This window comes from Cannabis sativa, chromosome 2 (assembly GCF_029168945.1).
Source record: "Cannabis sativa cultivar Pink pepper isolate KNU-18-1 chromosome 2, ASM2916894v1, whole genome shotgun sequence".
NCBI lineage: Eukaryota > Viridiplantae > Streptophyta > Magnoliopsida > Rosales > Cannabaceae > Cannabis > Cannabis sativa.
The window spans coordinates 31,256,702-31,268,111 of NC_083602.1; the positions used below are offsets into that span (position 1 = coordinate 31,256,702).

Below are 11,410 nucleotides of genomic sequence, written 5' to 3' on the forward strand. Positions count from 1 at the left end.
GGAACTGTCGAGAAATCTCGGCGCCTGCAGGGTGCCTGACCGAGAAACCTCGGTCAGCTGCTAGGTGATGGGCGCGCGCGTGCCTGGCTCGTCCGAGTGCTTGGTGCACTCGATGCACCCACTCGATAGCCATGGCATCCAAAATTCAAAAATTCATAACTTTCTCAATTTTTATCGGAATCGAGTTCTGTAAAAAAAAATTGCTTAATTTTTCACAAGGAATCCAAATAAAATATTTTCAAAAATTGAAAAAATATTTTTCATGGAAAACGAAACTGTACAACATCAACATTCATCAAACAACACATAAACCAACATGAAGCCATCCAAATCAACACAGAACATGACAATCATCGTTTTAATTCACATTACATGAAAGTAAATCATTTCCATGGCTCTGGTGCCAGTTATTGGAAATTATTTTACCAGGATCTAGATTTACTAACAAGTATGTTGGATTAACAACCTAATATGAGTTCTAAAACAATGAAAATAAACACATATAAAGTTAGAAAACCTTACAGTGGGTGCAGCGGAATAATATGACTCCTTCTGTTCAGATCTCTAGCCCTTGATTCCTTTCTGTAGCAGAGCATCACCAAGATCTGAACCTGGATCTTCTTTTCTCCTTCTTTGATGTAGAATTTCCATAGTCTTCCATACTATGATTGAGATACCACTTGATGTGTGTGGGCACTACTCGTCACTCAAGGATTTTCAAAAATACAAAGAAGAAAAGAGAGAGAGAAGGTGGCGTGTGAGGCTTTTTCTGAGAGAAACAAAGTGATCAAAGATGTGTGTGTTTTTGTTTCCTCAAGCCAACACTTTCTATTTATAGAAAACCCTCTAGGTTTAGGTTAGAATTGTATGGCATTAAAATAATGGAAACTACAAATGGTATTTCTCATGCATAGGCGCGGCCATACAAAGGGTATTGGGCCTCACTTTGCAACTTTCCCATTTTGTTATTTTCCATTCCCATTTTCTCAAAAATGCCAATTTTCCAATTTAACCTTTTAAATGCCAATTCTAATTATTTAATAACTTGGAAATAATTATCAAATAATATTGCCATTTAATATATTTATTAATTTAGACATATAAAGTCTCTTAATCAATAAATAAACCTAAAATCTCTTTTCTTTACAATTTCGCCCTTGCTTAGTGAAAATTCATAAAGTAGACATAGTCTAACTTTTAGAATTTTAATTGATTAATTAAAATCAATTAACTGAGTCTTACAAGCAGTATGGTCTCAACTAGTATGGGGACCATGGGTCTATGTAACCAAGCTTCCAATAAGTCGAACCGAATTTACCAAGTAAATTCCCTAACTTATTAATTCCTCATTGAATCCACACTTAGAACTTGGAATTGCACTCTCAGTTATATAGAAACGCTCTATATGTTCCACGATATAGACACGTCATTAGTTATCCATTGTTATAACCCTAATGTGATCAATGATCCTCTATATAGATGATTTACACTGTACAGGGATTAAATTACCGTAACACCCTACAATGTATTTTATCCTTAAAACACTTAACCCTGTATAAATGATATTTCACCTAAGTGAAATGAGATCTCCACCATTTATCTTCGTTTGGTTAAGCTCGAAGGAAATCATCCTTTACTTCTATTTGCCAAATAGAAGCTATAGATTCCATATTTATGTTAGCACTCCCACTCAATTGCATTACCGTGTTCCCAAAATGTACGTATCACCCTGATACAAAACTAGACTTAACTAACAAATCAAAGAACACGAATAACACTCTTGAGATTGAGCCTAACCATATCAGGATTTCGATCATGTGATCTAGGATCAACAGGTGATATTGAAATTGAATAGATATTACGGTAAGTTTTAACATCTCTAATCAAAGTTCAATATCGGTCCCTTCCGATGTATACTCCATACATCCGATACTGGTAAACTTTGCCAATGTCCTGGAAAGGACATAACACTTTTCCAAGGTGTAAGAATACCTATCGATGATTATACCATGTCAGTCTAAATCCAGTGTTCTGACAAATCAGGGAATAAACTTTTGAACATATAATAAAGATTATATTCCACTGTGCTGACAACATTATAATCTTTAACCAAATCATATGTTCTGGATTTAAAAAGAATTCATACATTATATACATATAATCATGAAATAAATCATGTGAACCATGCAACATAAAATGTTATTTCTCATCTTTATTAATAAGTAAATCTGATTATATGAAATGAGTTTTATTTAGGGCATAAAACCCAACACACTCTTGATGATGCATCTCTCGTTTTTGCAAAGACTCATCTTAACACCAAGTCTCTATCATTGAATAGTCTTTACTTGACTCTTCTATTGAAGTATCTTGTGACTCGGTGTTGGTATGCAGCGTTGGTGATTTGCGACTCAGTTTGTTTTTCCTCAAGTAGATCAAAGGACAATTTTAAAAGTTCTTGGTTTTATTCTTGATTATAAAACTCTCTTCTTTGAGTCGATATGTTCACTTCAACAGGCAGCATTGCTTTCGAGCCAAATGCTAGCGAGAATTCGGAGTGTGTCCCGTGGCTATTTTTTCAGTAGTTCTGTGGGCCTAGAGCACTTGAGGTAGCTTGTAAACCCATCTACCTTTGGCAGCGTCTAGCTTCTTCTTGATAGTACCCTTTAGGGTTTTATTAATGGCTTCAACTCGTCCATGTGCCTAAGGCCTGGATACTGACGAGAAGCTTTTGAAAATTTTATTCCTCTCGCCGAATTCAGTGAACAAGTCGCCATCAAATTGGATACTATCTTCATGGGAATTCCAAACCTACAGATAATGTTCTTGACGATAAAGTCAAGGACTTTCTTGTATGTTATGGAGACGAGGGGCTCGGCCTCCGTCCATTTAGTGAAGAAGTCGACTGCTACCACCGCATACTTAGCTCCTCCTCGCCCAGTGGGTAATGTCCCAATTAAGTCAATCCCCCATTTAACAAATGGGTAGGGCGAGGTCATCATTCTAAGTTCTGTTGGCGGTACGCGAGGTATATGTGAAAACCTCTGACACTTATCACATTTCTTAACAAACTCATGTGTGTCCTTATTGATCATTGGCAAGTAATATCCTTGCCTAATTGATCTTTTTTGACAGACTTTGCCAACCCGCATGATCTCCATAGAAGCCTTCATGAATTTCTCTAATGATTTCGTTTGCTTCTGTCGGAGGAACACACCGAAGTAGGGGCATTGAATACCCTCTTTTATATAGTTTTCCTTCAATCATTGTGTAGCGAGGCACCGTATACAATAGTTTTCGCGCCTCGTTTTTTGCATTTGGAAGTTTCCGTCGAGTAAATAGTTGATATTAGGCGTCATGCATGTTGGAGAGCTATCTATCATCTCGACGTCTTCAGTTTCACATATACTTGGCTCGCTCAGCATTTATACCGGAACCAAATTTAGTTCATCCAGATCATTCTGCGAGGCCAGCTTTACCAAGGCATCGACATTGGATTTTTGTTCTCTCAAAATTTGTTCAATTTTAAAGTAATCGAATCTTTCCAAGTTCTTCCAAACTTTCTCTAAATACTTTGCCATTTTCAAGCCTTTTGCCTGGTATTCCCCGAGGACCTGGTTCACGATCAACTGTGAATCACTATGACAAATAAGATTTTTAACTTTCAAGGCCTCTACTATCTTTAAGCCGGCGATCAGGGCTTCATATTCAGCCTCGTTATTTGATGCGTCAAATTAGAATCTCAGAGCATAGGGAAACTTAAAGCCTTCCGGCGATATTAATATCACCGTTGCACCTGAACCCTGTTCGTTGGATGCACCATCCACATATAACTTCCAGGTTTCCGCGTCTCACTGACCATGAGGGATTTCTTCTGGAGTTATACCTTCTATCAAGAAGTCAGCTAAAGCTTGACCCTTGATGGATGTTCGAGGATGGTATGTTATGTCGAACTGCCCCAGTTTAATCAACCATTTTATCAATCTTCTAGAAACATCTGGTTTTGATAAAACTTATCTTAAGGGCTGATCGGTTAACACTTTTATGGGGTGAGCCTGGAAATATGGCCGTAGTTTGCGATATGCATGGACTTGGCATAACGCAAGTTTTTCTAGAGGGGGATACCTGGATTCTGCCCCTAGTAACCTTTTACTTACGTAGTACTTAGGTTACTGGTGCTTGCCCTCTTCTCGCACTATAGGTGCACTAATTGCATCTTTTGAGATGGCTAAATAAAGAAATAACGTCTCTCCAGTTATTGGTTTTGCAAAAAGTGGAGGCATTGCGAGATGCCTTTTTATGCTCTGGAAGGCGTCTTCGCACTCTTTTGTCCACTCGAACTTTTGGTTGCCTCACAATATGTTTAAGAACGGCAGACATTTATTAGTTGACTTCAAAATAAATCTGTTAAGTGCCGCCATTCTTCCTTTCCGGGCCTGTACTTCCTTAGGCTTTGTCGGGGATGGCATGTCTATTAATGCCTTAATTTTTTCAGGATTTGCCTCAATACCCCTCGCGTTAACTATGAATCCCAAAAACTTTCCCGAGGAGACTCTAAAGGAACATTTTTTTTTGGGTTTAGCTTCATGTTATACTTTTTTAATATTTTAAAGCATCCCACGAGGTTTGAGGTATCATCCGTACTCTTTATTGATTTAACCAAAATATCATCAACGTAAACCTCCATGTTTCGCCCTATTTGGCTTGTGAACATTTTGTTTACTAGTCGCTGATACGTTGCCCCAGTGTTCTTCAGTCCGAACGACATGACTTTATAACAATAGAGTCCCATGTTAGTTACGAAGCTTGGATGTTTCTAATCTGGGATGTACATTTTTATCTGGTTATATCCAGAATATGCATCGATAAATGACATAAGCTCGTGCCCAGTAGTTGCATCCACTAACTGGTTGATCCTGGGAAGTGGAAAATAGTCTTTTGGGCATGCCTTATTCAGATTGGAGAAATCAATACAAGTTTCTCCATGTTCCGTTAGGTTTCGGGACCACAACAGGATTGGCTATCCACGAGGGATAATATACCTCGCGTATAAAATCGTTGACTAACAACTTGTCAACCACCCTATTTTAGTGCCCCTTGCCTCTCAAAATCCAAGGGCCTCCTTTTTTGTCTCTTCGTCGGGTAGTTTGGATCAACATTTAAGTGATGGCAGATAATCTTAGGGTCGATCCTTATCATATCCCCATGACGCCAAGCGAATTGATCCTGGTTCGCCTTCAAAAAGCATATTCATTGCTATTTGAGATGTTCGTCCGGGTTCTTCTCAACGTACACACATTTGGTGGGAAATCCTGGGTCGAGAATAACCTTCTCCAATTCTTCAATTGGTTTTAGCAGGTTTTTTTCATCTTCGACTCAGGGATCAAGATCTTCCTCTTTCTTCTCGTTTTCTCCTGCCAAGATCATCATCAACTGATGACCGACCTTTCTATGCTGCAACTCTATGCGATAGCAATCACGATCCATCATCTGGTCGCCATGCACCACTCCCACGCCATCTGATGTTTGGAACTTTAAAGATAGGTGCTTGATCGAACTGACTACCCCTTGTCCGATCAGTGCTGTGCGACCCAACAATATGTTGTCAGCCGAGGGCAGGTCGACAACCACGAAGTCTTGCATAACAGTAGCAGTTACAGGTGCCTCAGCTACAGTTAATGCGAGCTCGATTATGCCAAGGCTAGCAATGCTATCCCCGGTGAATCCGTAAAGATTCACCATACAAGGCCTTAACTTGGCCTTTTCGGGCCCCATTTTCTTTAAAGTCTCCTTATAAATGATATTTACCGAGCTCCCATTGTCTATTAACACTCTCTTTATCCTCTTATTGGTAAGTTGAATGGTTATGACCAGCAGTTCGACGTGAGGGTATCTCACGTTGTTCTCGTCTTCCTCTGTGAACGTAATGTGGGGTTCCTCGGTCTTCACCTTCTTGGAAGGTTCTGGGGCAAAGACCGACTGCTCGTTCTTTATCTCCTTCACATATCTCTTCTGAGCGTTATTGCTTTCCCCTACAATATGTGGCCCTCCCAAAATAATTAGGATGTCCTCTCCTTCACAGGAATAGCTTGTAACCTTTGGTTGTTTAGGTTATTAGGCTGACGGGGTTGGTTGTATCCCTGGCACTGTCTTTTCACATACTGCTTAAAATGGCCTCGAGCGATGAGAATCTCTATCTCATCTTTCAATTGGCAACATTCGTCGGTCGTATGCCCATTATCTTTATGAAATTTACAATATTTGTTAGGATCTCTTTTGCTCCTTGAATTCCTCATAGGCTCGGGTTTGCCAAAGGCTACCTTCACCTCATGTGCGAGGTAAATATTTTCTTGAGTTTTATTAAGCTTGGTATAAATAGTATACAGTGGCACGTATTTGTCATGCTTCTTTTGTTTCTTTCTATCCTTCGAAAGTTCTCAAATTCTGTCTTTTCTTTTCGAACCAAAAGCCCCCGAGTTATCAATTCTCGTGGAAGCAGTCCCTGTTGAGACATTGCTGGGTTTACCTCCCGAGCTTGTTTTTAAGAAGTTCATTTCCTTCCAGGCTTCTACCTTCCACACAAACACTTGAGCCCTCTTGTTGAACTCAGTGATGTTTGTTATCGGGCGTCCTTGTAAATCATCCCACAACTCGCCCCCAGCGGTTAATGGATAAGTGGAGATCCTTGCCTGAAGGACTGTAAGTTGTGTGTTGTCATCCAAGTTTCTAACCCTAGCGACAGCCGTGCTAAAATGACTTAAATATGCCTTAAGTGTCTCGTCAAGCTGCTGCTTTATGTTGGTTAGTGAGGCTGCTTCGGGTCGCCTATCCCTAACGGCTTGAAATTGCTTCTTGAAATCCCTAGACAGCTGCTCCCAGGAAATTACTGAATGACGAGTAAACTTGTTAAACCAGCTACTCGCTACTCCAACAAGCGAGGTGGGGAACAAAATACAGCGTAAATTGTTCGTCACGTTACTCGCTCGCATTATCGTGTTAAAGTTATTCAAATGCGAGACCGGATCTGTAGTTCCATCATAGGACGAGACATGCAGGTTTTTGAATCTCGAAGAAAAAGGGGTATTCATAATATCTGGGTGATACAGCTCAAGTTCCTCGTCAGAGTCGTATCCAGATGATTTCCCTAATTCCCCCACTTGATATCACCCGAACTTGTCCTCCATCTCGTTTATCCGCAATTGGATTGGATCCTCTTACTTTGGACCAAGTTGTTGGTGAAGGTTAGGTTTATTCCGATTCAAGTGCTCTCGCAGATCTGGTTGGGAGTAATTGCTGGCAGATCTCGTCTTACTCATAGACTGCGTCCTACTCATAGACCGCATCCTACTCATAGACTTTGTCTTTCAGTGGCTCGTGGATTTACTTGTTCCCATACTTTCCCAATCATTAGCTCGTTGAGCACTTTCTCCTCTTCTAGTTGATCGGCTATGGGTTCTAGATCACCTTGAAGTCACACTTGCCTCTTCACGCTCTGTTCTTTCCTCCCGATAGTGGTTTGTCATATTTCCCCCCTTAGGGTACGTACGAGTCCTCGCTCTATGGGTTTTGGGAAGAACGTTGGTGATTCCTAGCAGGTGATCTCTGTTCTCCGGATTGAGTTATTAGATCCTCCTCATTTTCATGAAGGATTTCTCGTTCATCAGTTTTCGGTTGCCTCCTTTCTCGCTATTCATTCTGATTCTCAGGGAGTGTCTCATTTTCCCCGGGTTGCTCTTCCTGGGCCTTTTCCTGTCTCCTAGTTCGTGAGCCATGAGTTCTGCTTCGTGGTCTTCTCACTCCAGGTTTAGGTTGATTTTGAGCGTTTGTCCCCTGCACCGCTCTAGCTGAGACTACCTCTCGTTCTAACTCAGCGTTTCAACGCTGCGCCTCTTTCAGACGGCGTCTCAGGCAGCGACTTTCTGTTTCATAAGTTCTTTCTCACATAGATTGGGCACCTCTACGGTTTAGCTCTTTATCCCTTTTCTAGGATTCTGACCATTCCCACGCTGAGTTCTCCTCGAGCACGTTGTCCGCGTACTAGGACCAACATCAGGTTGAGTTCTCCGAGGACGTGTGGTCCGAGCACTAAGGCCATCCTCAGGTTGAGCCCTCCTAGAACGGATGTTCCTTCTGGACTGTAAATTGGTAGATCTTCTAGACTCATGGGCTCTTTTCCAGAACGATGGTTAGTTTCCTCATGTGGGGTGTTAATATTCTCACATCTTCAGCCATAAAGGAGAAGGTTCTTCTTTAAAATAAGGGAAGGCTTTTTGTAAGTTTTTTCACAGAGGCTCTCAATGAAAGCACCAAACTGTTAACGCAGATTTTGATTAACCAAATTTGAGCCTCACGATGATAATTCAACACAGAAAAAATAAAAGCTATAGAAAAATAATATATGAACATAGGGTTTTTTACGTGGTTTTGCAGTTAAAATTCTGCATAGTCCACGAGTCAATCTTATTCAGATTTTGAGTATTTTTTTAAGGCCTCTTTCATAAGAGTTTTTTTGTCCCTTTTTTGAGATTGTTTGCCACTATTTATAGTTTCATAGTGGCAGTTAATTACAAAGCTAACCAAAATATGATTACAGCCATTATCCCTAAAATCATGGGATCTGATTACATATCACAAAATGTAAATGCGGTGTATGATTTTGAAAATCATATAGATGTGAGTTTCTCGCTTTTACTGGGTAAAAAATATCAAGTATTAAACACATCTTTAATTGTGGAATCTGGAGATGTCTCGACAAAAACTTGATTGTAGTGATCCCAATGGCAAGCTGGAACCATTCTTCTTTCCGAGGTCGACAAGATATGTCTTACGTCGATCGCAGGTATACAGGAATCTTCTCACTTGCCAGGGTTATAAGCCTCGCTCCCGTTAGTTTGATGAAACTATAGGAAGTTTCCCCGTAGCGAGAAGGTCATCTCGCATTCTTGTTCTTCGAGCCGATCCGACTTTTACACTTAGTTTGCTTATTGTAAGCTAAGGTATGTGTTACTTTTGTTCGGGGCCTCGCTATTCTCCTTCAGCGACATATGGTTTCTCGTTAATACACTAAGTGCGAGTTCGTACATTGATACCTCGCCGAAGACCTTACAGTCAGCGGGTTGCAAATATACTCTGATACTTACGCAATTAATGAGTTATTTCATAAAAAGATATGACATCGATTCACATTCCCTTTACCTTGACACATGTCCTCTATCTGAATTTCGGGTATAATAAATAACTACTTTAAAAGCGAGATCGATGGAAATAGTCTCTTAATAATATCTTAAGTTGAATCAAAATAAAATTGTTTTGGTTGAGAAATAAAATGCAAATAAACAAATGTATTAAGTTTAAACATAACATACGAGACAATAAAGTGAAGATAGATATTAAAAAAAGTAAAGTTGGCCATTCAACAATGCAAATTGTCTTTACAATAACTAAAGCCATAAGGGGCAAACCACTGTCTCGACCAAAAGGCCATCTTTCTAAATATAATAATAAAAAAAGTCTACATAGTGGGAGACTTGGATGGATCTTCTTGGTTCGCCTAATCTCTTCTTCCTCGCCGACCTCTTCTCTTCTGGTCTTCTCGCAAAAAGCAAGCATATCTTCAGTTCCTTGGCCCAAAAAGCTGAAGTCCATGTCAGGATTGGCTGACCAGGTTTGATAAATGGTTCTCCTAGCAATGCTGTTGACCCTATTTTTGGTGTCAACTTTGGCATCCTCAAGCTTTTTATCAACCTCGGCCTAGATGGTCTTGATGGAATCCTCAAGCTCTTTATTCTTCTTCTGATCAACTTGACGTTGCTTTTCAGCTTCCTCCCTGACGCGAGAAAGTTCAGATTTTAAGTTGTTCCATTTTTTGGCCATCGTGTCCCTATGCTCTCTAGTCTGGCAAAGTTCAGTCTCGAGCATTTCAATTCGCTGAAGTCCTCTATGTTGAGTAGCAAAGGAAAGAAGAGATGCCTGCAAGAAAAAGACATACAAATAAGACAGAGGTATAAAGACGAGAAGGAAAAGGAACAAGAAGAGAAAAGAGACTAACCCGATGCATAAGGTCGTAACTTCTTTGCGCAAGACCCTCAAAATTACCCTTTGTAAGTAGATCCCAATTGCTGGACTCAAAGGTTTGATAACGTCGCCAGTCGTTTGTAGCATGTAGCGAGCAGATATGTGAACCTTTTGTCCTGGCTTCTAGGGGCAAAGGGCAAGAGGGCTCGAGAAGAACCATCTCTGAGCGAGAACTAGAAAAATTTACTTTGTGTACTGACCTAGTAGGTTATTTGTTGGCGCTCACCACAGTAGGTGCCACCTTCTCTGGAGATTTTGCCGGCTTGATGGTGAGTTGGCTTGAGGACTTCTTCTTGTTGGCAGTTATTTTAGTTCTTTTGGATTTTTTGTAGAACCCAAGGCATCATGGGCAGCTCACTTTTTGGCCCTTTTGTCAACAAGTTGGGGGCTACCAAACATATTCTTCAAGTCAAGATCCATATCTACGAGACATAGGAAATACATCAACACTTAATCAAAATAAATTAAAGAAAATGGGGAACAAAGTCCCACTTGAAGAAGGTTACCATATTCATCAGATGATGAAGAAGGAGGACTATAGTATTCACTAAATTCCCTAGATTCTATGATCATGAATATGTCGTAAGGGTTAATTGGATCTAAATCCCAATCTGAATCTAGGTGGCTCGCCTTATCGAAGTTGGTCCCATACTTCTCGACAATCCCATAGTATGAGCTAGTACAACTAAGTTGGATGAAAATTCTTGGGTGCCAACTATCAAACCTACGGGTTATGCGATCTATGAGGAAAGGGTTCCAAGTATAAAATTTATATTGACTATCTTTAAAAGTTACTAACAAAGTACGTTCTACCCTAAACACAGTGGGTGACCATCCACATTGATTATCTTGGGAGGCTCATTCTTTAGCTTCCCGAGGGGCTATTCTCTTGAGATACTGTATGCGAGCAACGTAATCCTGGCTCTCTTTGTCGGCTGGAACTGGGACCTTCTCCCACGAAGAGTACTTTGGAAACTTTTAATCACAAGTGTACTCGTCCAAGGCAAAAAGGCCATCAGTCTTAAGATTGGCTTCATTTAAGAGGAAATCTGACGATCGCATTCCGAAAGGAAGACGTAACAGGATTTTACGATGATCGGCCATCTGAGGAGTGGGAATTGGTCTCTTAGAAATTGTTGTCAACACAATAAATGAAATAAGTTAGCGAGCTCAAAGCCATAAATAGGAAAACCACTCAAAACTAAGTTTTTTGAGACAAAGTTTACTTACGTATTATGCGGAATGTAGTTGTGTTGATAGGAGAAAGACTAGTTGTCCAGAAAAAATTCTCCTTAAACTCAGTCTTATTTGGCAGCCTCACAATAATTTTATTGTC

General features: G+C 40.2%; 2 protein-coding genes across 2 annotated transcripts; both read right to left on the reverse strand.

Annotated features, from left to right (window-relative positions):
• Positions 1–5,376: 5,376 nt before the first annotated feature.
• LOC133034252 (uncharacterized) lies at positions 5,377–6,296 on the reverse strand. Its single transcript, XM_061109304.1, has 2 exons — positions 6,125–6,296; positions 5,377–6,032 (listed from the first exon to the last, which is right to left on the reverse strand). Exons 1-2 carry the CDS (start codon positions 6,294–6,296, stop codon positions 5,377–5,379), a joined length of 828 nt encoding a protein of 275 aa, XP_060965287.1.
• Positions 6,297–6,437: 141 nt separating this feature from the next.
• Positions 6,438–6,989, reverse strand: LOC115719955 (uncharacterized). Its single transcript, XM_061109305.1, has one exon. The coding sequence runs from the start codon at positions 6,987–6,989 to the stop codon at positions 6,438–6,440; it is 552 nt and encodes a 183-aa protein (XP_060965288.1).
• Between the last annotated feature and the right edge of the window lie 4,421 nt (positions 6,990–11,410).

Excerpts from the sequence above, each read along its gene's own strand:
- LOC133034252 (XM_061109304.1), bottom strand. The coding sequence starts at position 6,296 with ATGAGGAATTCAAGGAGCAAAAGAGATCCTAACAAATATTGTAAATTT. Across the intron at positions 6,033-6,124 it reads CCAGGGATACAACCAACCCC|GGGAAAGCAATAACGCTCAG; the intron begins GTCAGCCTAATA and ends CACATATTGTAG.
- LOC115719955 (XM_061109305.1), bottom strand. The coding sequence starts at position 6,989 with ATGCGAGCGAGTAACGTGACGAACAATTTACGCTGTATTTTGTTCCCC.